Genomic DNA, 25359 nt, shown 5'->3' with positions numbered 1-25359 from the left:
TAGTAAAACAATGCAAGATACTAATAATAAAGATATTCTAATGGTATGGGAAGAGAGTTATGAAAAAAAAATGCTATAGGGTTTTTGTCTGATTAAGTGTTGCTTTCTGGCACGTGATATATAAATGAAAAATTATATATAAATATACATTTGCCAGGTTGCACTTTTTTGTTGACTTAAAAAGAATTATTAAAATAATATGCAGGTTATTTTCTTTTAACTGGGTGCCCCTAAATTTTCTGACCAAGTCAAATGAAAATATTTCTGACTTTCCAAACAGAAAAATGGTTGTTTGATACCTAAATATGCAATAGACAGTAAATCTTAACAAAAGGCAGGCTGACAAAAGAAAGTATGGATTTCATTCAATTTGATATTCTGATGCCTGCTTTGCTGACCTAGAAAATTACAGTGACAGTGAAACAGTTCTGCAGTGAGTTCACTAGAGAAAGCTAAATATGACCAGCAAAAGTCTCCATCTCATTCTACTCATTCTACCACTATAAAAAATGTGTATCCATGGGAACCACAATCCCTAGCAGGGAAGTGTGGATTTGGCACCAAAAAAAGGTAAGAATGTTTTCTGGAATAGGAAAAATAAGTGGATAATGCCATTGGGATTTTAAATTAGTAATTTTAACTAGACTGCTATTAATCAATTGATATACAGGATGGACTCCTAAAAGGTGATGAGAGATTTTTGGTGCACGGACTAAGAGAAAAGCACATTTGGGGGTAATTGACTGGGATGAGCATGCCTGACTGTCATTCTGGTAGCAAACTGTTAGCAGTTAATAAGAAGCTATAAGCTCAGGGATGATGAGATGCAAAGACCACACTAAAAGTAAAGGTGTAGGAAGCCACTGGGAATACCTCTACTGTTAGATGTTAGTCTTTTCAGCTGCTCATTAAAATTTGAGGAGCACTAATTATTAGATTTGAGGCCCAAATTGGGTACTTAACTGTGGGTTCCCAATTTTGTCTTGTTTTAATGTGACTTGAAAACTGACCTCCTTTGAAGCTGTTAAGTGTGCAACAATGTCAGCCTGATGAAGCAGGCCTTTCTGTTTTAGTCGTGGGGATACTTACCCTTCATATAGAAGGAATTTTATGGGGGAACATATATGTTAACATTGATAAATTAAGAGATTTACAAAGACCAGAGGCAATTTTAAGAATATTGCATTTTTAAGAATATTGCATCTAATATATTCACAGTTTTCATTCGTGACATAAGACAAGTACCACGTGACTAAGTAACAAATTTCCATAGAAATTTAGTGTCTGAATTTTTTCCAGACTCATTTATTGAGTCCATTAGAAAGTAAGAAATATTTTAATTTATTAATTTCTACTTGTGATAAGTATACTGGAAAGATTTATATCTATCACCTTTCCAATTTGATGAAAACCTTCCAGTTTTGCAACTAAAAATTCTTTAGTAGATTATGATTTCACAGACATTTGCTAACTTCTGATTTCAGTTCAATGTTTGCCAGTGATGCTGGTGACTAACCACATTGGAACTGTCATTCTAGGTGAAATATACCCTCTCCTCCCTCTCAAAGATTTTTTAGCTACATAAATTGATTTCACTAAAGGAAAAGGGTGAGTTTTGATTAGCAAGATAAAGCAAAGGTATCATTAGAAGAAGCACAAATCTCTGTGATGTGATTTTAAAAGGTGCATAGATGGGCAATCACCATCATTAGGAAATTTCAGTCATTCTCCTACAGAAGAAGAGCTTAGTTATAAATATACATACCACCTTCATACGTACTTATTAGATTCATTTAACTATGTTTTATAATGTGGGGATTTGTTAATATATTTGCTGCTAATTTTGCTTATAAGTATTATACTATTAGCAGGCTTGAATTGAATTAGATTGTGAGATGCTGCACACTGCGGGAATTGAGTCAGGTGGACAGATGTCTTTCTCAGCTCTGCGCATCTTGCTCTTATTACATCTTTGATGACTGCAGCAGGCGTTACTCCTGGGACATTCTCCAAGGTAATTTTTTTTTTTATTATTAAGTTTTCCTTAATTATAGTTGTTTGCTTTAAGCTAAGCTGGAAATCCATCTACTTTGAAGAGAGGGACTTTTTCACATCTCATTTTGGGTTAAGAGTCATTTTATAAAGATAGATACAGAGGTTATTTGATAATCATATAATTTCAAGTTGTTTATGTTGTTTTGGCATCCAATGCTGCATCCTAAACTCGAACCTGTGGAAAGCTGGTATAGAAGCAGACAGATACTAGATTTTCTAAATGAGACTCATTATTCTTGAGTGTGTGGCTTTAGGCACTAAGATATACTAGTTTGGTAATTCTTAAATAAATTATTTTCTCACTTCTACCTAAGAGAGTATGATAGATGTAACTCTTGTAATGTCCTCTTAGAACAGAAAATGATGGCAGCATTTCAACAAAGAAATCCCCTGTTCTGCCTCAATTAGCTAGCTAGTTTCGGAAAACAATTATTTGGATTCTCTGATTCCTTATGCACTGCTTTTTCTTTTAGGGAGTAGACTCTGTTCAGAATAATTATTGTTGGCCAGTGCACACTCAGTTTTAACTATGCATACTGTGCATATTGGCCCACAGGGAGAAGTTTATAGCTTTTGCTCTTAGAAAGTTTACCTACTTAGCCCAAGAAACCGAGCACTGTGGAAGAAAAATACAATACATTACAATGAAAAGTTTGCATTTTCCTCATAATTTATAATGACCAATTAAATGCCTTCCCCATACCATTTGCTCAATAGCATACACATCATGCTCTCAACTTTTATGCATCCTTATGTTTCACACATTCTTTTACCCAAACTAGTCCTCTCCTAGCATCAACTGAAGTATGTTTAAACTTTACCTTGTCAAACTATGATGACATGGTTGTTGAAAAAAATTCATTAATGGCGATTTATTACAAAGTGAAGTCATAATTTTGGTATAATTTTTATAGAGTAGAATAAGAAATGCATGTTTGAAATCCTGTGAATGGGAAATCTATGCATGAAAAAAAGTAAAACTGAAAGTTGACTCCTCAAAAGAGAGATAGGAGTAGATAGAGAGAAGCAATGCACTAGTCTCTGAAACTGTTATAACATCCATTATGAACTCAACTAGGAATGAACAATGATGGTAGTTATAAGTGACCTGACTGACTTTTATTTTAAAGAATGTTATCAAAATCACTCCAGCTTCATTACCTTTAAGTCTACTTCATAGTTCAGTGGTACAATTTGCTCATATTTTTTGAGTTATATTTTATCAATGCCAAAAAGTTTTTCAAATTGGTCTTTTCCTGTTAATTATACTTGCAAGCTGATGCAAATAAAGTTTTAGAGTCATGCAGAACTCTGCACTTCTTGTATCATAACTCACTTGGGGATATAGTTAGATGCCCATATCCCAAATGGAAGATAACTCTTCCTCCATATATTAATATGTATTCTGGTGAACCTTCTTAAATCCAAAACTCAATGTGCAGAACTGTTGAACACAATGGAACCCTGAAACACACACATTTGTGACATGAAAACTCATAACTTTTATAATGTTAATTATTTTATAAATAATCAGGACAGACATTGAAAATCCAGAAGTAGCTTGACTGCTCATACCTGGTTAGTTTCTGATGGATATTAGCCCAACCAGTTGACAATAGTTACAAATATCTAGAGATTGATTTTTTTTCCCCCTGTTGAAGGAATCACACATGTCTGCCAAGTTAGATGAGATAAATGATGTATATGGAGATTAAATGGAAAGTATTTTTATGAAATTTTTGTTTGCACTGAAAACCAAGTCAAGAGCTCACATCAATGTTTTCATTCAAAGGGTGAATTGAATTGAAAAGGGTGAGTATGCTTAACCTATTACAGATGAACAGGACTCACTTGAGAAATGAATGTAAGATATTCTGTGATGGGAAAGGCTGGATGACACCTGGAGATTTCATTCATTCAATAAGCATATGTTAGCCATACAGAAATGACAATGACAAGATCCCAAATATATGTTGCTCATGTGGGTTAGGGTTTCAATGTTTTACATTATTTGTGGGTTAAATTCTAAGTTAGTGAACTTATAGAACTAACCAAGTGTAAAAATAAAGGAGTGTGTTTAGCCAGGACTTTATAATATACACACTATAGTAGAACAGTGGTTTCAGTAGACTTGTCTTCCTCTGAATTCACTCATGACTTGCACTGGGTGGACTTTTTTCTTTGCTGAGCCTCGTCTGACAGCTGCATAAGTTTCCTCTGGTTTCTCTCTTTTAATCAAGGGCTTTTTTGCAGGAGCCTTCATTCTCCACATCACAACTGGGTGCCGGGGCCCAGTGGGACTCTGAATTCGGATGATCTTGGTTGAGGCAATGTAAGACATTTTCACTGTTTGCACTACAGCATTCATTAAATTTTTGGCTGCTTGGATCAGGGAGGTGACACTGTCCAACTGTAGGGGGAAAAGAAAGCTATTATTTGAGAACATAATCAGGAATTTAAAGAGATTTAATGTTACAGAAAATGAAATGTGCAACACTTGTTTTTACCCCAGAAATGATAGTTATTTTATCTCAGAAATGACAGTTATTTTATCTCAGAAATGAATGAGTTAATTCATGTTTTATGTAAATTATCACATTAATCTATGTTAATCATTTAGTTATTCATCTGATGCATAAATAGATCCATATTCTATTTTCTAAGATGATATCTTAGGTTAATTTTTTTTTTCTTGGTTTTTAGTGAACTCTATTCTATAGCTTCTATATCATATCATAAGGACCAGATGGTTACAGCTTTCTTTGTAATGGATCTCCATATTTCCAGGGTTAATGTTGACCCCTTGAATAAGAGATGACTATCTACAATAAAAGCTCTATCAAGTATAAGTAACTTAGTAAGAACAACTGAGAAGTCTTAGGGAATTCATAGGCTAAGATAAATAATATATACATATACATACATGCATGTAAACCACTAATTTTCATGAATATCTCCCAAATAATTCCACCTAAAAGAGTCTTTTAAACACAGAATGATTAACCTATCATGCAGAGTATTAAAATAGATAAAACCAAGGCCTTACAGTCAAATCTGGTTTAAATTCCAGGACTGCCATTTAATAATACAAATAAATCATTTAACTATTTTCATTCTAGTTTTCTCAGATATTAAATAGGAAAGGAGTGTTTATTAAAGTTAAACAACATATGTAAATAACCTTATAGAGTGACTGTCAGTTATTAAATATTTTCTTTGTTTCTTGTGAAGGTTGAGAAAATTGCTTAATTATATACTAATGAAATTTCTAAAAGAAACCTTTCCCACATAACTCTATGTTGTAACTGTTTTGTTTTCTGGGTTGTTCACAAAAACAGTTTCTGGACAAAATGAGGTGATACTCCTAGAATCTTGCAAAATACTTTAGGGCTAGCCAAGCTGGTTCATTTTTATATAACTAATGCTTCTTTCATTATTTTAGTTTGGCAGATTGTCACCCACAGCCAATTCACACAGGAAGATGTGCCTCTACTATCACCTCTCTGTGATGTGTGCTGTCAGGGTTGAGGCTCAAACACTGGCTCTGCAGATACTGAAATCCATCAGCAGCCGCCTGGCCTAAGTACTCTACCTCTGCGGTTCAGGGAGTCTCATCTCACATACAGAATAAATGAGTGAAGGAAAGTAGTAAGCTGAGGTTATGTGCCTGGGGCAGTGGTGTAGCTGGCTGCTTTCATGGGAGGAAATTTAATAAGCTCCATTATATGCCCAGCCTGAAATACTTGAAAAGGTAACACCAAACAATATGTAATTTGAGAGGCAGTGATACTTGGAAATTACACTCTAAGTCTTTTTACTTATTGAAGCCAGGAATGTAAAATCTGTGCATGTGGCAGGAATGACATTTTTTTTTTTTAACGAAAATTAAACAAGATTTCACGAAGCACTCACACTCAAATGTTTCTCTGTATTTCAGAAAACATTTAGAACTTCTGAATCTGTACACAACTTTAAATAAAAAACAAGTAGACTTTGAATAGAATAACACACTTTGTTATTAAGGTTACTCTATGGACACATTGTAGGCTAAAATCTGTTGTTTAATAATTAGCAATTTTCATTAAAGGCCTCTTGCAGCTAGTTAGATTCTGAAAGTCATTTTCAATCTCACCATAGGAAGAAAAAAGTTTTTCTAAGTGACAAATGAACATGAGTAGTAATAAGGATCCTTGGTAATTTTCTCCCTCAAACATGAAACTCTTTGGTTTATTCCAAGGGCTCTGTGCTATCATTAAGCCTTCCATAGAAGAAGGTCCTAGTGACCTGTTGTCATTCAGGATTTCACCAGGGGCTCTGATCTTCCCACCTTAAAACTTATATTTTCTCCTTTTGACTCTGTAATCTTGTCATGTATAGATGGTATTTATTTTATTTTAATTTTTCCACATGAGTGGGTTTTATATATAAACCTATTCTTGAAGGATGGTGAAATTAAATTTGTGCCTTAAAATGTGGAAATCAACTTGTCTTCTTCCCTCACTGATTCAGCAAAGCTTTGTCTGTACCATTGTGATCTCTTATGCTGGCCTCTGACAATTTCTTTTATTTTAAAATCCTAAATGACTATAGTAGAATTTCTCCTCCAGCAGACTGAAAAAACCATAGAACAAATTATCCCCCTAGGAGAGCATGAAGACTAGTTTTGCAGACAGATTAGGACAATTGCTGAAAGAATACTGTTATTTCATGAGGAAAGCTCGTGAGACATTCTATGAGGATTTTTGATGTCCAAGAGCTATGTGCATTAAGATGCCTGCCTTTCTGCTGTGAGTCAAATCACAGGGCACACAAGCAAGGGCACGGACTAGCCAAGCACACGGTAGGAAATTTTGTTTGAGGCCCAAGCAGTGCCTCAGGCGTGCTCATAGCGAATAACTGCACAACTTTATGTCTGCAAAAGAAAAAAAGTATTATAACCCCTCTCACCAGGCTTACTTTAATGAAAAATCCTCCAAGGGAAGAATTCAAAAGAATTCTCTTTGTGAAAACAAAGCATATTTGAGTAGGGTAATGCATCACTTTGGGATTTCTGTGTTCAACTTACTGAACAAAATTTTCTCAATTTCACAAATGTATCTGTGAAAATGAGAATGTTATTTTACTTTAAAGGCCTGGTGGAGTAAACCAATCAGACTATAAAGCTCAGGTCCAAAAATTCTCTACTATTACAAATAATTTTCATCAACTATAAAGACTTCTAGGCAAATGTAACCTGAAACATTTGCCATAAAAGGAACTATTTTTCCTAACATCTGGTAACACTCTTCTCTGATATAGATGAAGTGTTTTTGATCAAGGTATCAACTACGAAACAAAACAGCTTCTAAGGCCCTCAAACCTCCTATGGTTATATATAAGTATTTGCACGCAAGTATATATAAGCAGTTCCTGCTTCCCTCTTTCCATAAAAGTGGATGGGGTTAAAAAAAAAAAATGTTATCAAAAAGGAGTTTGACCTACATTAAAAGCCTCTGATCTATATAAATAAACATACCTATATTCCAACCATAGTAAATAGGAACTATTTACTATGTAGCCACTCTTCATATGGTAGTGACTTGTGCTTATTCTTACTACACTGGTCTGGGTTCAAAATAAATGAACTACCTATTAATGTCACAATAAGATCCTCAATATTGTCTATGTCCAAAAGTAAACTAGACATAGTTCATAAGTTCTGCCTTTTTTTTTTTTTTTGAGGATCTGCTTGAATATAGTGGAGAAGGCAATGGCACCCCACTCCAGTACTCTTGCCTGGAAAATCCCATGGACGGAGGAGCCTGGTAGGCTACAGTCCATGGGGTCGCTAAGAGTTGGACGACTGGGCGACTTCGCTTTCACTTTTCCCTTTCCTGCATTGGAGAAGGAAACAGCAACCCACTCCAGTATTCTTGCCTGGAGAATCCCAGGGACGGCGGAGCCTGGTGGGCTGCCATCTATGGGGTCGCGCAGAGTCGGACACAACTGAAGTGACTTAGCAGCAGCAGCAGCTTGAATATAGAGAGTATGCCCAGTATCAGCTTTTACTAACTGCAAGGATGTATTTTGCAAATAATCAAAATTTAGAACATCTAAATAGAGTCCTTCTCAATATTATCATCCTGTAGGAATCTTAATTTTATTGTAATATCTCTTTTGTGCTTTGTGGCATGTACTCCATGATCTCAGGTAAACTACAGTACAATTCTGTCCAGTTCTAAGGATGTTTTCAGACAAAAGGCTTGGTTCAACTTAGAGATGTATCTGCAAGCCTTTGTTGTGGAAAAGGAGTTTAACAACAATATAAGGTATGTTCTTTTTCCTCATCAAAGTGCCAAAATTTCTTACAAAGTCCAAAGTTAAATACCTGTAAATGTAAGTCCTGTACAAATCCATCAGAGTGGAATGTTTGTTGGCAAATCCTTGTTCAAATCTTACTGTAATTATTGATAGTTAGGAGGAATGTCCAAGAAAGACATGCTAGTTCCTCCTTCCTTCAATTGTGTAAGTTCCTCATCGATGTTACGTTAGAATACCAGAATGCATTGTACTTGACTACTCTAACTCCCCACATTCTGGATACAAGGTCTTTATCAGAAATGTGTTTTGCCTGAGGTTTCTAAGCTGCACTCCACGGATGTGGAGCCCATCCCTCGCACCTGGGCTGTCACCTGGGGAAGGCATAGTTAGCTACCCATCCCTTGTGTGAATTGCCATGGCAACTACTGCTGCTAGAATTCCTGTTGTTGCCTGGAAAAATATATTTCCTGTCCTATAACCTTCTAGGTAAACTGGTGCCAATGGTAGCCTATGAATTCTCATGAGTCTCAATGTTTACCTGAACTTATACACCCCCAGTGGATGTTGCACCTGCACCAAAGCAATCCTTGAAAAGCACATGTGTGTGGTTTGGCTCCAAGTATAACAACAGCTTATAATAATTGCTAATATCTATTGTGTGCTTCCTATGTGTTTGTGCAGCTCTAAATAGTTGACATAAATTAACTCAGTAATCCTATGAGGTAAGTACCATAATTCAGTCCAGTTCAGTCGCTCAGTCGTGTCCGACTCTTTGTGACCCCATGAATCGCAGCACACCAGCCTCCCTGTCCATCACCAACTCCTGGAGTTTACCCAAACCCATGTGCATTGAGTCGGTGATGCCATCCAACCATCTCATCCTCTGTCATCCCCTTCTCCTGCCCCCAATCCTTTCTAGCATCAGGGTCTTTTCCAATGAGTCAACTCTTTGCATGAGGTGGCCAAAGTATTGGAGTTTCAGCTTCAACATCAGTCCTTCCAATGAACACCCAGGACTGATCTTCTTTAGGATGGACTGGTTGGATCTCCTTGCAGTTCAAGGGACTCTCAAGAGCCTTCTCCAACACCACAGTTCAAAAGCATCAATTCTTCGGTGCTCAGCTTTCTTCACCGTCCAACTCTCACATCCATACATGACCACTGGAAAAACCATAGCCTTGACTAGATGGACCAATTATCTCCATTTTAAAGATGAGGAAAAAAGGAAATAGAAGGTTTTATAGCTTTCTCAAGGTGATACAGCTATTAAACGGAAGACCTGGAATTTGAGCCAAGGCAGCCTTGTTCAAATACCTGGTACTTTTACCTATTACACAACCCTGCCTCTTAGTAATATGTCACTTGCAACATGTATTTATTTTCAGATAGTATATGGTTGAGGAAACTGTACCATTAATACAATGTATAAAATTTTGAAAAATGCTATCTAATAACTTTTGTTTAGAAAGGTTATAGAATTTTTGCAATTATAGAATTTATAGAATTTTGGTACTAAGAAAAATGAGAGTATCTTATTGTAAGGTATTTTGTTAGGATGGCGGTTTGATTGTGTTTATGCTATCATTTCCCAAGCAGCCTTTTCTTGAAATAGCAAATAGAAATACTGAGTCATCCTTATAAGTTCCAAACAGTTTAAAGACTTTCAATGTAGATCTCAATAAACATATCACTAAGGCAAAGTTAAACCATGAACAAATCATATTACATCTTCTAGGACATGGAATTATATAATATTTATTTCATATTTAAAATGTAAACACAAAACAAACTTTTTTTGTGATTCTCAAACAAAATTAAATTTGTTTGCCCTGGTTTTGAAATAGAAACCGGGATATGGTCCTCTGATCTTGGGGTTTCTATTTAACTCAGTTACTTATAAAGTGCTCAATTCAACTATTTGGAAATAAAGTCAGCATAGGTAGTATTAAAGAGCATTATGTACATGTGTTGGTAGATAACAAGAGATAGCTTAAATATTTCTTAAAAATAAACATCAATATTCTTTCTAACTTATGATCTAGTAATTGTAGGTGTACACCATAGGAAATGTTTAAATATATATTTGTTGGCAAAAATGCATCTTATAATTCAATGTTTTTGTATCCACCCTGAACTTTTCCTGACAACCTAATTTTATCCCAATACCTGCTTAACACACATTTCTGAACAGATTTTTAGAAGAATGGCCTGAATTGGAAACATTCAAAAATGCTAAATAGCCAGACTGGCATAAGGGGAAAATCAAATAAGGGGCTTTGTTAAGGCCAGTCAAAGTGGAGTTAAACATCCAAATTGAAATTGTCAACCTTATAATTAAATTGAGAAGGTGGTGCCTTCTTTGAAGATCAAAAATTATTCCAATGGACCACTGATTGGATTCATCTTGTGAATGTGTCCTTTACCAGTTCTCCATAAGAACATGACAACAGAAGAAACCAACTTAAGAAAATACTTAGGAATATATCTACCTAAAGAAACAAAAGACTTATATAGAAAACTATAAAACACTGATGAAAGAAATCAAAGAGGACACAAACGGAGAAATATACTGTGTTCATGGATTGGAAGAATTAATATAGTGAAAATGAGTATACTACCCAAAGCAATCTATAGATTCAATGCAATCCCTATCAAGCTACCAATGGTATTTTTCACAGAACTAGAACAAATCATTTCACAATTTGTATGGAAATATAGGAAACCTCGAATAGCCAAAGCAATCTTGAGAAAGAAGAATGGAACTGGAGGAATCAACCTGCCTGACTTCAGGCTCTACTACAAAGCCACAGTCATCAAGACAGTATGGTACTGGCACAAAGATAGACATATAGATCAATGGAACAAAATAGAAAGCCCAGAGATAAACCCACGCACCTATGGACACCTTATCTTCGACAAAGGAAGCAAGAATATACAATGGAGAAAAGACAATCTCTTTAACAAGTGGTGCTGGGAAAACTGGTCAACCACTTGTAAAAGAATGAAACTAGAACACTTCCTAACACCATACACAAAAATAAACTCAAAATGGATTAAAGATCTAAACGTAAGACCAGAAATTATAAAACTCCTAGAGGAAAACATAGGCAAAACACTCTCCGACATAAATCACAGCAGGATCCTCCATGACCCACCTCCCAGAATATTGGAAATAAAAGCAAAAATAAACAAATGGGACCTAGTTAAAATTAAAAGCTTTTGCACAACAAAGGAAACTATAAGCAAGGTGAAAATACAGCCTTCAGAATGGGAGAAAATAATGGCAAACGAAGCAACGGACAAACAATTAATCTCAAAAATATACAAGCAACTCCTGCAGCTGAATTCCAGAAAAATAAACGACCCAATCAAAAGATGGGCCAAAGAATTAAACAGACATTTCTCCAAAGAAGACAGACAGATGGCTAACAAACACATGAAAAGATGCTCAACATCACTCATTATTAGAGAAATGCAAATCAAAACCACAATGAGGTACCATTTCACACCAGTCCGAATGGCTGCTATCCAAAAGTCTACAAGCAATAAATGCTGGAGAGGGTGTGGAGAAAAGGGAACCCTCTTACACTGTTGGTGGGAATGCAAACTAGTACAGCCACTATGGAGAACAGTGTGGAGATTCCTCAAAAAACTGGAAATAGAACTGCCATATGACCCAGCAATCCCACTGCTGGGCATACACACCGAGGAAACCAGAATTGAAAGAGACGCGTGTACCCCAATGTTCATCGCAGTACTGTTTACAATAGCCAGGACATGGAAGCAACCTAGATGTCCATCAGCAGACGAATGGATAAGGAAGCTGTGGTACATATACACAATGGAATATTACTCAGCCATTAAAAAAATACATTTGAATCGGTTCTATTGAGATGGATGAAACTGGAGCCCATTATACAGTGAAGTAAGCCAGAAAGAAAAACACCAATACAGTATACTAATGCATATATATGGAATTTGAAAGATGGTAACGATAACCCTATATGCGAGACAGAATAAGAGACACAGATGCATAGAACAGTCTTATGGACTCTGAGGGAGAAGGTGAGGGTGGGACGTTCTGGGAGAATAGCATTGAAACATGTATATTATCATATGTGAAACAGAACACCATTCCATGTTCGATGCATAAGACAAATGCTCAGGGCTGGGGCAATGGGATGACCCAGAGGGATGGGATGGGGAGGGAGGTGGGCGGGGGGGTCCAGGAAGGGGAACACATGTAAACCCATGGCTGATTCATGTTAATGGATGGCAAAAACTACTACAATGTTGTAAAGTAATTAGCCCCCAACTAAAATAAATATATTTATTAAAAAAAAAAAAAGAAAACAACTTAAGTTGTAAGGGGGAAATCAATGTGTGGAATAACTAAAGAAATTTAACACTACTGAGAGGGCCAGACATGAAATCAAATATAACATCTATTCAGTTATAATATTGTCCTGTCAAAAAGCATTTTCAAGTCTTACTGTTTTCTAAAGCATATATTCCACATCAAAAACATTATGTTACTTTAAAAGGAAATAATCACAAACCTAATACCAATTCAGGTGGCTACTTAGAATGCTGATATAATTACATTTGAAATGGCCTATTATAAAAATATGATTGGTGATATTAGTGATTGGGTATTCAGCTGTGAAGTGCTGGAGCAGCAGCTGCGTGGTGCTGGAGTGACTGGGAAGAGATACCCCAAGTCCAAGGGCAGAGAATCCCCAGCAAGAGGTAGGCGCTGGAGCAGCAGCTGTACTGAGCTGGAGTGACTTTGAGGAGGTACTCTACATGCAAGGGCAAAGAAGAAGCCCCAGCAAGATGGTAGGAGGGGCAAAATCACATTTAGAATCAAATCCCATACCCACCAGAGATGCTCAGAGGGCTCAAACATATCTTGGGCACACCAGGACCCAGAGACCCCACCGAGACTGAGACAGAACTGTGTTTGAGTGTCTCCTGAGAAGGTATAGGTCAGCAGTGGACTGCTGCAGGGGCAGGGGCTCTGCATGCAGTAGACCTGGGTATGGCATAAGCCCTCTTGGAGGAGGTCGCCATTAACCCCACCATAGAGCCACCAGAACTTACATAGGACTGGGGAAACGGACTCTCAGAGGGCAGAAACAAAAGCTTGTGCACACCAGGACCCAGGAGAAAGGAGCAGTGACCCCACAAGAGACTGACCCAGACTTGCCTGTTGAGTGTCCAAGAGTCTCCAGTGAAGGCATGGGTCAGCAGTGGCCTGCTGCAGGGTTGGGGGCACTGAGTATAGCAGTGTGGGCATGGGACCTTCTGAAGGAGGTTGCCATTATCATCATTATCTCCATCATAGTTTGGCCTCAGGTCAAATAGGGAGGGAACACAGCCCCACCCATCAAAGGAAAACTGGATTAAATTATCACATGTGAAATGAATCGCCAGTCCAGGTTCAATGCATGATACAGGGTGCTCAGGGCTGATGCACCGGAATGACCCAGAGGGATGGGATGGGGAGGGAGGTGGGAGGGGGGTTCTGGAAGGGGAACACATGTACACTCATGGTGGATTCATGTCAATGTATGGCAAAACAAATACAATATTGTGAAGTTTAAAAATAGATAAATAAACTAACTTAAAAAAAATAAATAAAATAAAATGTTAAAAAAAAAAGATTTACCAAGCATGGCCCTCCTATCAGAACAAGACAAAGTTTCCACCTCAGTCAGTCTCTCCCATCAGGAAGCTTTCATAAGCCTCCTATCCTTCTCCACAAGAGGGCAGAAAGACTGAAAACCACAATCACAGAAAACTAACCAATCTGATCACATGGCCTTGCCTAACTCAATGAAACTATGAACCATGCCGTGTAGGGCCATCCAAGAAGGACCAATCATGGTGGACAGTTCTGACAAAACATGGTCCACTGAAAAGGGAATGGCAAACCACTTCAGTATTCTTCCTTGAGAACCCCATGAACAGTATGAAAAGGCAGAAAGATATGACACTGAAAGATGAACTCCCCAGGTCGGTAGGTGCCCAATATCCTACTGGAGATCAGTGGATAAATACAACTCCAGGAAGAATGAAGAGATGGAGACAAAGCAAAAACAAAACCCAGTTGTGGATGTGACCAGTGATGGAAGTAAAGACCGATGCTATAAAGAGCAATATTGCATAAGAACCTGGAATGTTAGGTCCGTGAATCAAGGCAAATTGGAAGTGGACAAACAGGAGATGGCAAGAGTGAACATTGACAATTTAGGAATCAGCGAACTAAAATGGACTGGAATGGGTGGATTTAACTCAGATGACTATTATATCTACTACTGTAGGCAAGAATCCCTTAGAAGAAATGGAGTAGTCATCATAGTCAACAAAGAGTCTGAAATGCAGTATTTGGATACAATCTCAAAAATGACAGAATGATCTCTGTTTGTTTCCAAGGCAAATCATTCAATATCACATTAAACCAAGTCTATGCCCTGACCAGTAATGCTAAAGAAGCTGAAGTTGAACAGTTCTGTGAAAACCTACAAGACCCTCTAGAACTAACACTCCCAAAAGTTGTTCTTTTCATTATAGGGTCTGGAATGTAAAAGTAGGAAGTCAAGAAATACCTGGAGTAATGGGCAAATTTGGCCTTGGAGTACAGAATGAAGCACAGCAAAGGCTAATAGAGTTTTGCCAAGAGAAGGCGCTGGTCATAGCAAACACCATCTTCCAAGAACACAAGAAAAGACACTACACATGGACGTCACCAGATGGTCAACACGGATATCAGATTGATTATATTCTTTGCAGCCAAAGATGGAGAAGCTCTATACAGTCAGCAAAAAACAAGACCAGGAGCTGACTGTGGCTCAGATCATGAACTTCTTATTGCCAAGTTCAGACTTAAATTGAAGAAAGTAGGGAAAACCACTAGACCATTCAAGTATGAACTAAATCAAATCCCTTACAGTGGAAGTGATAAATAGATTCAAGGGATTAGATCAGATAGACAGAGTGCCTGAAGTAATATGGACAGAGGTTCCTGACATTGTACAAAAGCAGTGATCAAGACCATCCCCTAGAAAAAGAAACGCAAAAAGGCAAAATGGTTGTCTGAGGAGGCCTTAAAAATAGCTGAGAAAAGAGAAGCCAAAGGCAAAGGAGAAAAAGAAAGATATCCATTTGAATGCAGAGTTCCAAAGAATAGCAAAAAGAGATAAGAAAGCCTTCCTCAGCGATCAATGCAAAGAAATAGAGGAAAACAATAAAATGGGAAAGAGTAGAGATATCTTCAAGGAAATTAAAGATATTGAGAGAATGTTTCAAGAAAAGATGGGTACAATAAAGGACAGAAATGATATGGACTTAAGAAAAGCAGAAGATATTAAGAAGAGGTGGCAAGAATACACAGAACAACTATACAAAAAACATCTTCATGACCTAGATAATCACGATGGTGTGATCACTCACCTAGAGCCAGATATCCTGGAATGTGAAGTCAAGTGGGCCTCAGGAATCATCACTATGAACCAAGCTAATGGAGGTGATGGAATTCAGGCTGAACTATTTCAAATCCTAAAAGATGATGCTGTGAAAGTGCTGCACTCAATATGACAGCAAATTTGGAAAACTTGGCAGTGGCCACAGGACTGGAAAATGTCAGTTTTCATTCCAATCCCAAAGGAAGGCAATGCCAATGAATGCTCTAACTACCACACAATTGAACTCATCTCACACACTAGCAAAGTAATGCTCAAAATTCTCCAAGCCAGGCTTCAACAGTACGTGAACCGTGAACTTCCAGATGTTCAAGCTGGATTTAGAAAAGGCAGAGGAACCAGAGATCATATTGCCAACATCTGCTGGATTATGGAAAAAGTAAGAGAGTTCCAGAAAAACATCCACTTCTGCTTTATTGACTATGCTAAAGCCTTTGATTGTGAAGATCACAACAAACTGTGGAAAATTCTGAAAGAGATGGGAATACCAGACCACTTGACTTGCCTCCTGTGAATTCTGTATGCAGGTCAAGAAGCAACATTTAGAACTGGGCATAGAACAACAGACTGGTTCCAAATTGGAAAAGGAGTACCTCAAGGATGTATATTGTCACCCTGCTTATTTAACTTATATGCAGAGTACATCATGAGAAATATTGGACTGGATGAAGCACAAGCTGGAATCAAAATTGCCAGGAAAAATATCAATAACCTCAGATATGCAGATGACACCACCCTTATGGCAGAAAGTGAAGAAGAACAAAAGAGCCTCTTGATGAAAGTGAAAGAGGAGAGTGAAAATGTTGGCTTAAAACTCAACATTCAGAAAACTAAGGTCATGGCATCTGCTCCCATCACTTCATGGCAAATAGATGGGGAAACAATGAAAACAGTGAGAGACTTTATTTTTTTGGACTCCAAAATCAATGCAGATGGTAACTGCAGCCATGAAATTAAAAGATGGTTGCTCCTTGGAAAAAAGTTATGACCAACCTGGACAGCATATTAAAAAGCGGAGACATTACTTTACCAGCAAAGGTCCATCTAGTCAAAGCTATGGTTTTTCCATTAGTCATGTATGGATATGAGAGTTGGACTGTGAAGAAAGCTGAGTGCCAAAAAATTGATGCTTTTTAACTGTGGTTTTGGAGAAGACTCTTGAGAGTCCCTTAGACAGTACTGAGTTCCAACTAGTCCATCCCATAGGGAATCAGTCCTGAATATTCATTGGAAGGACTGATGCTGAAGCTGAAACTCCAATACTTTGCCCACCTGATGTGAAAAACTGACTCATTTTAAGAGACCCGGGTGCTGGGAAAGATTGAAGGCAGGAAGAGAAGGGGACAACAGAGGATGAGATGGTTGGTTGGCATCACTGACTCAATGGACATGAGTTTGAGTAAACTCTGGGAGCTCATGATGGACATGGAGGCTTGGTGTGCTTCAGTCCATGTGGTCTCCAAGAGTCAGATACAACTGAGCGACTTAACTGAACTGATTCTTTAATCATGATGGCTTAAATGCAAATAATTAACTGAGGAACTAATTTTCTGTAACATTTAGACCCAGCTACTAGTTACACAGTTTTAGAGCAATTAGTATATTGTTCACTAAGTAGTGCTAGCAGGAATGGGCTGGGTTTGGCATGCTTCTCTGACCATCCATATTTCAACCTGTATTTTTCTTCTCTCCAGCATCAGACAGCATGCTGAGATATGCCCTCTGCAGAGGCATCTACTGATAATACTCAACCTGACATCTTGATGACATCTCTGCTGACAGTAAGAAAGCACCATTGTTGATCCTAGATCCTACACTCATCTTTTGCATGACCAAAGGTAAGGAAAAACCAGGTTGTGTGAAGCTAAAAATTCAAATGGCATCAGTTTCCAGTCCCTGCAAGGATTTTCTATTTCATAGACCTTCTCATGTTTCTATTTTTATAGTTTGCCTTGTTCATCATCATTCTATCATTTTAACTCCTCTGTTAGCAATAGTAAACATTTCTTATCTTGCCTCTCTGCTACAAACATCCAGTAGAAGACAAGTGTCCATGTTCCCAGAACTGATCTATAAGTTACTGTCTTAATGGCTCCTCATTGGACAGATGGGTTTCTAGATAAATTGATGGCCACCAACCTGAAGCAAACAATGTTTTTGTATCTTTAGCCAATTGTTACACTTGTTCTATGCAAATGCTATTTCAGTCTTCTACTCGAATCAAACTTTTGGCACCTTACATTCTCATCTGTTCTACAGATTACTTCACTTAAAATATAAAACAGACAAGAAAGTAAACAAACAACAACAAAATAGTAACAAAAACAGAAGTAGCAAAATGAAACTGTCTTAACTTGTCTTGAATTCTTGTCCACTTTTATTAAAATTAAAGTTCTCTCTTTCTCTCTATAATTGGTATTTCTTAAGTATACTCTAGATTCTATTCCTTCTCTTCCATCTGAGATTTTGCACAATTACTAATTCTTTTCTACCAATGAGTCTTCATTCTTTTCCTTTATCTCTTAATCACATACCCCTATCTTGTGTCTCCACACTGTTAATTACTAGTTTATTCTCTATATCTGAGAGTCTGTTTCTGTTCCGTTATATTTATGTTTATTGTATCTTTACACTCCACATATAAGTAAAAAATACAATATCTTTCTCTGACTTCACTAAGCATAATATCCTACAGGTCCATCCATTTTACTGCAAATGGCAAAATTTCATTCTTTTATTCAATGACTAATGTTCTGTTCTCTTTACACATACCACATCTGTTTTACTCATTTATCTTTTGATAGACATTTAGTCTGTCTCCATATCTTAGCTAATGTAAATAACGTTGTTATGAACATCAGGGTGTATGTATGTTTTCAAATTAATGTTTTCATTTTCTTTGGATATATACTCAGAGTGAAACTGCTAGATCATGTAGTAGTTATATTTTTTAATTTTTTGAGGAGCCTCCATACTGTCTTCCATAAACCAATTTACATTTACAACAACATTGAACTAAGGTTTTCTTTCTCTACATCCTCACCAACATTTATCATTTATTGTCTTTGATAATAGCCATTCTAACAGATGTGAGATGATCCCTCATCGTGGCCCTACCAATTTGCATTTTCCTGATGATCAGTAATGTTGAGCATCTTTTAATGTCCTGTTTGCCATTGGTATATCTTCTTTGTAAAAATGTCTATTCACATATTCTGCCCAATTTTTTTTTGATATGGATTGTTTGGGGATATTGAGTTCTATAAGCTATTTATACATTTTAGAAATTAACACCTATCTTTTTCAAACATTTCCAAAAATTGCAAAATAAGACCCCCAAGCTCATTCTACAAGGCCTCCATTACCCTGATACAAAACCAAACAAAGATTTCACTGTAACATTTAAGTGTTCATGAAGTCCTATCATAAAACACAGCCAGACTTTTTGAAAGATTTTCTATACTCCCTGACAATATTTTTTTCACTTCTTGCTTACTTCTCAAGCAGTCAAACTCTTACTTTCACATATGTTTTCCCTTTTTTCCTGCTAGATATTGATATATATACATATTAAATATATATGGTTTAATATATAATTATCTAGCATATTAGATGTGTTAAATATAGACATTAATATGTAATCTTGTATCTTTGATTTGTTTCAATCAAATTTCATTTGATTGAGAATCAAGATCTATTGATTCTCATTCTGGTATAATATTCCATTACATAAAAAATATAGTATATAGTCATTTTTCTGTTGATGGACTTTGACATATTTGGTGGCTCTTATGAATAGAAATTTATAAATATTCCAGTATGTATATTTTGGTGAACAAATATATGAAATTTTGTTGGGTAGATACCTGAGAGTATAATTGCAGAGCAATAAAAATTCATATATTCAGTTGTACTGGACACTTCCACAGATTTCCAAAGTACTCTTGCAAATTTATATTCCCAGTAGCAATACATGAGAGTTCAAATTGTAACACATCTTCATCTGTGCCTTCTTCCCCATATTTTTCACTTTAGCCATTTTGGTAGGATTATATTTAAGATTTTAATTGGCATTTCCTTGATAACTAATGAAGTTGAGTATATTCTTATATATTTAAACTAACCTGCATCTAGAGACCTTGTAAAATGCACTTAATAATTCATAGTTTCCCAGATTTTTGGATTTATTTTTAGTACACAAGCATGTCATGTATGAATAATGACAATTATATTTCTTCATTTTTATTTTGTCTGTTTTTTCCCTTGCATTATTACACTAGGTAGAACTACCAGTACAGAAGTGGTGATACCAGGTATTTTTTACATATTCATTGAAATGAGTATGTAAAACTTGAATTTTACATACTCATTTCAGTCTTTAAATGTTGTCATCCTGTATTTTAATTCTAAACACACTGTGAACTCAGTGCTGCTGCTGCTACTAAGTCGCTTCAGTTGTGTCCGACTCTGTGCGACCCCATAGATGGCAGCCCACCAGGCTCCCCTGTCCCTGGGATTCTCCAGGCAAGAACACAGGAGTGGGTTGCCATTTCCTTCTCCAATGCATGAAAGTGAAAAGTGAAAATGAAGTTGCTCAGTTGTGTCCAACCCTTAGCAACCCCATGGACTGCAGCCTACCAGGCTCCTCTGTCCATGGGATTTTCCAGGCAAGAGTACTGGAGTGGGGTGCCATTGCCTTCTCCGAACTCAGTGGGGCAATGGTAATATTATTTTATGTACAGTAAAATTACCTTGAACTCATGGTTCTCCTTCACCAATAACATTTAGCCAATCACCAAGGCCCTTTAGTAGAAAAGGAAGATATTGAGAAGGTTAAACTATTACTACCCTAGAGCAGGTCATTATGTAACTTGGATAACTGCAATATGTTTTTGAACTTTACCTCTGCATTTTTACTACCCTCTAGTCCATTCTCTACATTAACATTAAAAAATGATCTATAAAGACAAATCATTTCTTTTACAGTACAGTGATAGATTTTCATTAGACTTTAAAATTTATCTTCATTCTAAAATTTTGTTAGATTCCAAAAGCCTTAAATTATCCTGTCTATCCTGCTTAACCAAATTTATCTATTGCTTATTTACAATATTTACACTATTTACATTATGTACTCCAGCCATGCAACAAAACGAAACTAAACTAAAACATTTTCGTTTTTAAATACACCACATCTTTCTCCTCACCTCTAAGCCTTTTCATAAGTCATTTTTTTTCTTTGCCTGTAAATCACCCCTCCCTTTTCATTAGAGAAACTCCTTTTCTTCCCTTAGTATCACTTTCTTAGGAAATCATTCCATGATACCTAGACTATGATGGAAGAACTTGAACAACAAACAATTTGGGGGGGTTTCCCAGGTGGCTCAGTCAGTAAAGAATCCACCTGCAATGTAGGAGACCCAGGTTCAATCCTTGGATCAGGAAGATCTCCTGGAGAAGGAAATGGCAACCCACTTCATTATTCTTGCTTGGGAAATGCTATGGATGGAGGAACCTGGTAGACTAGAGCCCATGGGTTCTCAAGAGTTGGACACGACTTAGTGACTAAACCACCATAAACAAAGCAATTTATATTTCATCTAACATTATAGTCATTTTAAGGCAATAAGGTCTATAAAGAAGAGATAATACTATCATTTTCACCCTGTTTGATACAGGTGAAAGGTTACAGGAGATATTTGACACAAAAATAAATTATTTGAATTATTTATGTGTTTCACCACAAGTTTGAGAAGGAAGTTTGGGTTTTGGAGCACAATGATGTAAAACCTATGAAGCACAAGAAAAGAAGTTCTAAGAGAAGTTAACAACAATGCAATCTTACCTCAGTGAACAAGAAAAATCTCAAACAACCTAACCTTATATCTAAAGCAACTAGAGAAAGAAGAACAAATAAAACCCAAAAAGTTAGTAGAAGAAAAGAAATCATAAAGATCAGAGCAGAAATAAATGAAACAGAGACCAAAAAAAAAAAAAGCAATAGATTCCTAAATTTCTCTTTCTGAATTTTCATTGTTAGTATATAGAAATGCAAGTGATTTCTTGTATTGATTTTGTATCCTGCAACTTTGCTAAATTCACTGATTAACTCTAGTAATTTTCTGATACTATCCTTAGAACAGTATTATGTCATCTGCAAAGAGTGAGAGCTTTATTTCTTCTTTTCTGATCTGGATTCCTTTTATTTCTTTTTATTCTCTGATTGCTGAAGCTAGGACTTCCTGAACTATGTTGAATAATAGCGGTGAAAGTGGACACCCTTGTCTTGTTCCTAATCTTAGGGTGAATGCTTTCAGTTTTTCACCATTGAGAATAAAGTTTGCTGTAGGCTTATCATATATTGCCTTTACTATGTTGAGGTAGGTTCCTTCTATGCCCATTTTTTGAAGAGTTTTAATCATAAATGGGTGCTGAATTTTGTCAAAGGCTTTTCTTGCATTGAGATAATCATATGGTTTTTATCTTTCAATTTGTTAATATGGTGTATCACATTGACTTGCATATATTGAAGAATCCTTGCATCCCTGGAATAAATCCAACGTGATCATGGTGTGTGAGCTTTTTGATGTGTTGCTGAATTCTGTTTGCTAAAAGTTTGTCGAGGATTTTTGCATCTACGTTCATCAGTGATATTGGCCTGTAGTTTTCTTTTTTGTGTGTTGTCTTTGTTTGGTTTTGGTATCAGGGTGATGGTCGCCTTGTAGAATGAATTTGGATGTGTTCCTTCCTCTGCAATTTTTTGAAAGAGCTTTAGAAGGATAGGCATTAGCTCTTCTCTAAACGTTTGATGGATTTCTCCTGTGAAGCCATCTGGTCCTGGGCTTTTGTTTTTTGGGAGATTTTTTTAGCACAGCTTCAATTTCAGTGCTTGTAATTGGGTTGTTCAAAATTTCTATTTATTCCTGGTTCAGTCTTGGAAGATTGAACTTTTCTAAGAATCTGTCCATTTCTTCCAGGTTATCCATTTTATTACCGTATAGTTGTTCATAATAGTCTCTTATAATCCTTTGTATTTCTTCACTGTCTGTTGTAACCTCTCCTCTTTCATTTCTAATTCTGTTGATTTGATTATTTTTTTCTTGATGTGTCTGGCTAAAGGACTGTCAACTTTGTTTATCTTCTCAAAAAAAACAGCTTTCAGTTTTATTAATATTTACTACTGTTTCTTTCATTTCTTTTGTACTTATTTCTGCTCCGATCTTCATGGTTTATTTCCTTCCAGTAATTTTGAGATTTTGTTGTTGTTGTTGTTGTTGTTCTTTTTCCAGTTGTTTCAGGTGTAAAGTTATGTTGTCTATTCGATGTTTTTCTTGTTTCTTGATTGTATTGCTATGAACTTCCCTCTTAGATCTTCTTTTGCTGCATCTCATAGGTTTTGAGTTATTGTTTTTTCATTGTCATTTGTTTCTAGAAATTTTTTGATTTCCCTTTTGATTTCTTCAGTAACCTGTTGGTTATTTAAAAAAATGTATTGTTTAATCTCCATGTGTCTGTGTTTTTTACAGTTTTTTTCTTGTAACTGATATCTAGTCTCATAGTGGAGACTCTCCATAGGCTGGAGAAGATGCTTGATATGATTTCAATTTTCTTAAATTTATTGAGGCTTGATTTGTGACCCAAGATGTGGTCTATCCTGGAGAATGTTCCATGTGCACTTGAGAAGAAGGTGTATTCTTCTGCATTTGTATGGAGTGTCCTGAAGATATCAATGAGATCCATCTCATATAATGTATCATTTAAGACTTGTGTTTCCTTATTAATTTTCTGTTTTGATGATCTGTCCATTGGTGTGTGGGGCATGTTAAAGTCTCCTACTATTACTGTGTTACTCTCAATTTCTCCTTTTATATCTGTTAGTGTTTGTCTTATGTATTGAGGTGCTCCTATGTTGGATGCATAGATATTTACAATTGCTATGTCTTCCTCTTGGATTGATCCCTTGATCATTATGTAGTGCCCTTCCTTATCTCTTGCAGTCTTCTTTATTTTAAGGTCTATTTTGTCTGATATGGGGATTGCTACCCCAGATTCCTTTTGCTTCCCATTTGCATGGAATATATTTTTCCATCCTCTCACTTTCAGTCTACATGTGTCTTCAGGTCTGAGTGGGTTTCTTGTAGGCAGCATATATATAGGTCATGTTTTTGTATCTATTTAGCCAGTTTGTGTCTTTTGGTTGGAGCATTTAATCCATTTACATTTAAAGTAATTATTGATATATATGTTCCTATTGCCATTTTCTTAATTGTTTGGGGTTGATTTTGCAGATCTTTTTTCTTCTGTTGTATTTCTTGATTATATAAGCCCCATTAACATTTGTTGTAAAGTTGGTTTGGTGGTACTGAATTCTCTTAACTTTTGCTTGTCTGCTGCTGCTGCTGCTAAGTCGCTTCAGTCGTGTCCGACTCTGTGTGACCCCATAGATGGCAGCCAACCAGGCTCCTCTGTCCCTGGGATTCTCCAGGCAAGAATAATGGAGTGGGTTGCCATTTCCTTCTCCAATGCACAAGAGTGAAAAGCTTTTTATTTCTCCATCAATTTTGAATGAGATCCTTGCTGGGTACAGTAATCTTGGTTGTAGATTTTTCCTTTTCAGTACTTTAAATATATCCTGCCATTCCCTTCTGGCCTGAAGAGATTTTGCTGAAAGATCAGCTGTTAAACATAGGAGGTTTCCCTTAGAGAAATGCAAGTCAAAACTACAATGAGATATCACCTCACACCAGTCACAACGGCCATCATCAAAAAGTCTATAAACAATAAATGCTGGAAAGGGTGTGGAGAAAAGGGAATGATCTTGCACTGTTGGTGGGAATTATAAATTGATACAGCAGTATGGAAGACAATATGGAGATTCTTTACTTAAAAAACTAGGGATAAAACCACCATATGACCCAGCAATCCCACTCCTAGGCACATACCCTGAGGAAACCAAAATTGAAAAAGACACGTGTATCGCATTGTTCATTGCCGTACTATTTACAATAGTTAGAACACGCAAGCAACTTAGACGTTCATTGACAAATGGATGGATAAAGAAGTCGTGCTACATATACACAGTGGAATATTACTCAGCCATATAAAGGAACACATTTGAATCAGTTCTAATGAGGTGGATGAACCTACTAGAGCCTATTATACAGAGTGAAGTGAGTCAGAAAGAGAAAGATAAATATTGTAGTCTAACACATGTATATGGAATCTAGAAAAATGGTATAAAGAATTTATTTACAGGGGAGCAATGGAGAAACAGACATAGAGAATAGACTTACGGACATGGGGAGAGGGTAGGAGAGGGTTAGATGTATGGAAAGAATAACACGGAAACTTACATTACCATATGTAAAATAGATAGCCAACAGGAATTTGCTGTATGTCTCAGGAAACTCAAACAAGGTTTCTGTATCAATCTACAGGGGTGGGATGGAGAGGGGAGATGGCAGGGAGTTTCAAAAGGGAGGGGATATATGTATACCTATGATTCATACTGAGGTTTGAG

The 25359-nt window shown here is 36.6% G+C and overlaps 1 protein-coding gene across 11 annotated transcripts in view; it reads right to left on the bottom strand.

The window, feature by feature from the left end:
* Positions 1 to 4127: 4127 nt before the first annotated feature.
* The window catches only part of CTNNA3 (catenin alpha 3), a 1864976-nt gene continuing 1843744 nt past the window's right edge, over positions 4128 to 25359 (bottom strand). For all 11 annotated transcript variants that reach the window (XM_081568943.1, XM_081568944.1, XM_081568945.1 and 8 more), the window contains one exon: positions 4128 to 4465. In XM_081568943.1, the coding sequence (XP_081425069.1) occupies positions 4178 to 4465 (288 nt within the window). In that variant the 3' untranslated portion in view covers positions 4128 to 4177. The remainder of the gene's footprint in view (positions 4466 to 25359) is intronic.

This window comes from Giraffa tippelskirchi, chromosome 2 (assembly GCF_054371585.1).
Source record: "Giraffa tippelskirchi isolate mGirTip1 chromosome 2, T2T-mGirTip1v1.2.pri, whole genome shotgun sequence".
Taxonomy (NCBI): Eukaryota; Metazoa; Chordata; class Mammalia; order Artiodactyla; family Giraffidae; genus Giraffa; species Giraffa tippelskirchi.
Note: the sequence above shows the minus strand (reverse complement) of the source record. Positions and strands in the feature narration are given on the sequence as shown.